The following is a 4,316-nucleotide window of genomic DNA, read 5'->3' as shown; positions in this document are numbered from 1 at the left end:
ACACACACACACACACACACACACACACACACACACACACACACACACACACACACACACACACACACACCCTTACCCAATGATGAGATGGTATGTGCCAGGTGAATGAGTTGTAACGTGCTGTGTGTTTCTGCTGGTCAGAGCGAGCACTTCTCCTTCCTGGGAGTGAACAACCAGTCCAACCTGAGCGACATGCGCTGTCGGACCACCTTCTACACGGCACTGGGACGCCTGCTAATGGTCGACCTCGGTAAGCACACACACACATACACACACACACACACACACACACCCTTTATTTCTACAGGGAGCCGATGATATACGCTGTCAGAACGAGTGGTCGCCACTCTTTCACTGTGCAATTACAGCCTAGACATACACGCCACCCTGTATACAGTAGATATAATAATGTGTGTGTGTGTGCACGTGTGTGTAGGTGAGGACGAGGACCAGTTTGAACAGTTCATGCTGCCTCTGACGGCTGCGTTTGAAACCGTGGCCCAGATGCTGAGTACGAACACCTTCAACGAACAGGAAGCCAAGGTGACTCTCTCTCTCTCGCTCTCTCGCTCTCGCTCTCTCGCTCTCTCGCTCTCTCGCTCTCGCTCTCTCGTTCATTCCTCCAGAAAGTCTTACCACGTTAATCCGCTTCGGATTTGATCAGCTCACTGTTAATGACACCAAGTGGTCTTCATTTGGGGGTCCCAAAGGAAAAGAAGTACAGCAGCAATGAAGGCAGACAAATCCATAGGACCCCTGATTATTAATGATAATTATAATTTCCGCTTGTCGGACTAATAAGAATAAGATCAATGTATCCTTTATTAGGGGAAATTACAATTTCCACTCTGTTATTACACATTACACACAGGCCTGAACTACACACACATGCTCAAGTCCCATACTAATGGTGAGATGTCAGAGTTGGGGGGGGGGGGGGGGGCTGCCATGGAAATGCCCCTTGAGCAGCTGGAGGTTTGGTGCCTTGCTCCTGAGCACCTTGGCAGTGCCCACGAGGTGAACTGGCTCCTCTCCAGATACCGTTTTACTGTAGAAACTGCTGCTGCGCGAAGGGAATTTCCCCACTGTGAGATGAATAAAGTATTATCTAATCTATGGAATCTAATCTTATTATTTTGTACACCCACTTCCTGTTTCAAGCGGAGTATCATCTTAACTATGAAAGAGTGCTTTTATTTTGACGGTCTTCTTCTTCCTGTCCTGTTTCCTGCAGAGGACTCTGGTGGGTTTGGTCCGAGACCTGCGAGGCATCGCGTTCGCCTTCAACGCCAAGACCAGCTTCATGATGCTCTTCGACTGGATGTATCCTCTCAGCATGTCCTCATGTTGTCCTCATGTTGTCCTCATGTTGTCCTCATGTTGTCTTCTTGTTGTCCTCATGTTGTCTTCATGTTGCCCTCATGTTGTCTTCATGTTGTCCTCATGTTGTCTTCATGTTGTCTTCATGTTGTCCTCATGTTGTCCTCATGTTGTCTTCATGTTGTCCTCATGTTGTCTTCATGTTGTCTTCATGTTGTCCTCATGTTGTCCTCATGTTGTCTTCATGTTGTCCTCATGTTATCTCCATGTTGTCCTGATTTTATCCTCATGTTGCCTTCATGTTGTCCTCATGTTGTCCTCATGTTGCCTTCTTGTTGTCCCAATGTTGCCCGCGTGTTGTCTTCCTGTTGTCCTCACTTAGTCTTCTATAATTTACAGATAGAGCAGGTCTAGGAGGCTACTTCAGACGTTACTGAAGTCTCTCGTTGGCATCTTAAATGCTACTTGTCACAAAGTGACTCATGCGGGACTCAGATCTGCCCTCTCCTCCCATCGGGCAGAGACCCTCACCATCAGATGTCATCCCAGGTAGTTTTAATGTAACCTGTAGCGTTGTGGTTGACCCTGTAAGAGAAGCGTCCTGAACCCAGACCCCCAGATATCCGGCCTACATGCCCATCCTGCAGCGAGCCATAGAGCTCTGGTACCACGACCCAGCATGCACCACGCCTGTCCTCAAACTCATGGCCGAGCTGGTTCACAACAGGTAAAGTAGAAAATCAACAACCATACTATAACCATACAAACCCCCCCCGCACCCCCGCTCCGGCTACCTGAAGGAGTTGCACTGACCTGTTCTCTGTCTGTCTCTCTGTCCTCTCTGCCTGCGTCTTCTTGCATTCGAAGGAGTTGTGCTGCGCTCTCTCTGTCCTTTCTGTCTCTCTCCCTTTCCTCTCTCTCTGTCTCTCTCTGTCCTCTGTCTGTCTCTCTGTCTGTCTGTCTCTCTCTCTGTCTTCTGTCTGTCTCTCTCTCTGTCCTCTGTCTGTCTCTCTCTCTGTCCTCTGTCTGTCTCTCTCTCTCTGTCTCTCTCTGTCCTCTCTCTGTCTCTCTCTGTCCTGTCTGTCTCTCTCTCTCTGTCTCTCTCTCTGTCCTCTGTCTCTCTTCCTTTCCTCTTTCTGTCTGTCTCTCTGTCTCTCTCCGTCCTCTGTCTCTCACTCTGTCTCATCCCTGTTGCGGTCCTCTTTCTGTCTGTCTCTCTCTCTGTCCTCTGTCTCTCTGTCTCTCTCTCTGTCCTCTGTCTCTCTCTCTGTCTCATCCCTGTTGCGCTCCTCTTTCTGTCCGTCTCATCTTCCTCTCTTCCATCCTCCTCCTCCTGTATATTACCATCTGATCCCTTGACAGACAGTACATCTTAGTTATGAAATGATACGGTCCTCTGCGTCTTTCTGAGCAGGATTGCCTCATGTCCCCTCTTTGTTAAAACACATCTAAATGGATGCAAAAAAAATTTTTTCAGCGTCTGAATATTTCACGCGCAAATGTCGTAGTCATCCCTGGGGGAGGGGTGCACATCCTCCTACATCTCTGAGAATGAGGATTTATTGATGACTAACCTTCTGTCTGTTGTTGGGTGTAGATCCCAGAGGCTGCAGTTCGACGTGTCGTCGCCCAACGGCATCCTGCTGTTCAGGGAAACCAGCAAGATGATCACAACCTACGGTACGTTGACTCATATCGCTCCCGCTAAAGGATGTAGTCCCACGGGGTTCAGAACTACAAATACTACCAAGATGCACTTCTCCATCTAAAAATGATTGGGAAGGAAATTATCAGATGATCAAATGCAGACAAAATGTGCTTATTAGTAGTGGGAGACCGATTAATCGTTCCATCTGTGAAAAGGGCGTTATAAATAAAGTTTACACTCCTGTAACAACTTTTGTGGCCATGACACGCCTTTTTCGATGTTTTTTTCAAGGTTTTTGTTGCCTTTTTTGCGCTTTTTCCACAGACTTTTTCAATGATTTCTTGTTGCATTGTTTTCATTTTCAACGCCTTTTTTATGCCTTTTCCTCTTTTATGTTGTTTTTTTCCGCCTTTTCCAATATTTTCATTGTTTTTATGCCTTTTTTTAGCCCATTTTTTTTATTCAACAAATTACTCAAAAAGTCTCTTGTCAAATTAGTTGCCGATTAATTTAATTCAGTTAATTAAGAGTTCAACCGCAGCAGTGAGTCGACCATCATCACCTTTTCTTTCCTTCTCGGTGCAGGGAACCGTATCCTGACGCTGGGAGAAGTCCCGAAGGACCAGGTGTACGGCGTGAAGCTGAAGGGCGTCAGCGTCTGCTTCGCCATGCTGAAGGCGGTGCTCAGCGGGAACTACGTCAACTTCGGCGTCTTCCGTCTCTACGGCGACGACGCTCTGGACAACGCCTTACAGACCTTCATCAAACTGCTGCTGTCCATCCCTCACAGTGACTTACTCGTAAGTTATTCCTCCTGCATGCTGTGGACCAGACCTCCAAACCAGGGGTTCTCAGGGGGGGAGCGGTTGTGTGTGTGTGTGTACGTGTGTGTGTGTGCGTGTACGTGTGTGTGTGTGTACGTGTACGTGTGTGTGTGTGTGTGTACGTGTGTGTGTGTATATATGTTTATATTCTGTGCGAACCTGGCTCATCTCGGAGCCTGGTGTTGCAGACTCTGTGTGATGTCGTGGTGTCCGTCTCCGTGTTGTCCCTGCAGGACTACCCCAAACTCAGCCAGTCCTTCTACTCTCTGCTGGAGGTGCTGACTCAGGACCACATGAACTTCATCGCCAGCCTGGAGCCGCACGTTGTCATGTACATCCTGTCGTCAATATCAGAGGGGCTCACCGCGCTCGGTAAGAGGACTCTGGGGAGTGTGCCCTTGGTGGTGGTTGAGGAGAGTGCCCTTGGTGGTTGGGAGTGTAGCCGTGGTGGTTGAGGAGTGTGCCTGTGGTGGTTGGGAGTGTGCCTGTGGTGGTGGTGGTGGTTGGGAGTGTGCCTGTGGTGG

General features: G+C 48.6%; 1 protein-coding gene across 1 annotated transcript; it reads left to right on the top strand.

Moving 5' to 3' along the window:
• Positions 1-105: 105 nt before the first annotated feature.
• On the top strand, positions 106-4,247 carry LOC117939783 (exportin-7-like). The gene is made up of 7 exons (XM_034865236.1): positions 106-250; positions 437-543; positions 1,235-1,323; positions 1,940-2,047; positions 2,918-3,000; positions 3,554-3,768; positions 4,026-4,247. The coding sequence occupies exons 1-7, from the start codon at positions 106-108 to the stop codon at positions 4,245-4,247; spliced, it is 969 nt and encodes a 322-aa protein (XP_034721127.1).
• The last annotated feature ends 69 nt before the right edge of the window (positions 4,248-4,316 follow it).

Source organism: Etheostoma cragini, unplaced genomic scaffold (genome assembly GCF_013103735.1).
Source record: "Etheostoma cragini isolate CJK2018 unplaced genomic scaffold, CSU_Ecrag_1.0 ScbMSFa_1111, whole genome shotgun sequence".
Taxonomy (NCBI): domain Eukaryota; kingdom Metazoa; phylum Chordata; class Actinopteri; order Perciformes; family Percidae; genus Etheostoma; species Etheostoma cragini.
This window is presented reverse-complemented; position numbering and strand designations above follow the sequence as displayed.

Coding starts and splice junctions, on each gene's coding strand:
- LOC117939783 (XM_034865236.1), top strand. CDS start 106: ATGAGTTGTAACGTGCTGTGTGTTTCTGCTGGTCAGAGCGAGCACTTC. Junction 251..436: donor CCTGCTAATGGTCGACCTCG/GTAAGCACACAC, acceptor ACGTGTGTGTAG/GTGAGGACGAGGACCAGTTT. Junction 544..1,234: donor TCAACGAACAGGAAGCCAAG/GTGACTCTCTCT, acceptor TGTTTCCTGCAG/AGGACTCTGGTGGGTTTGGT.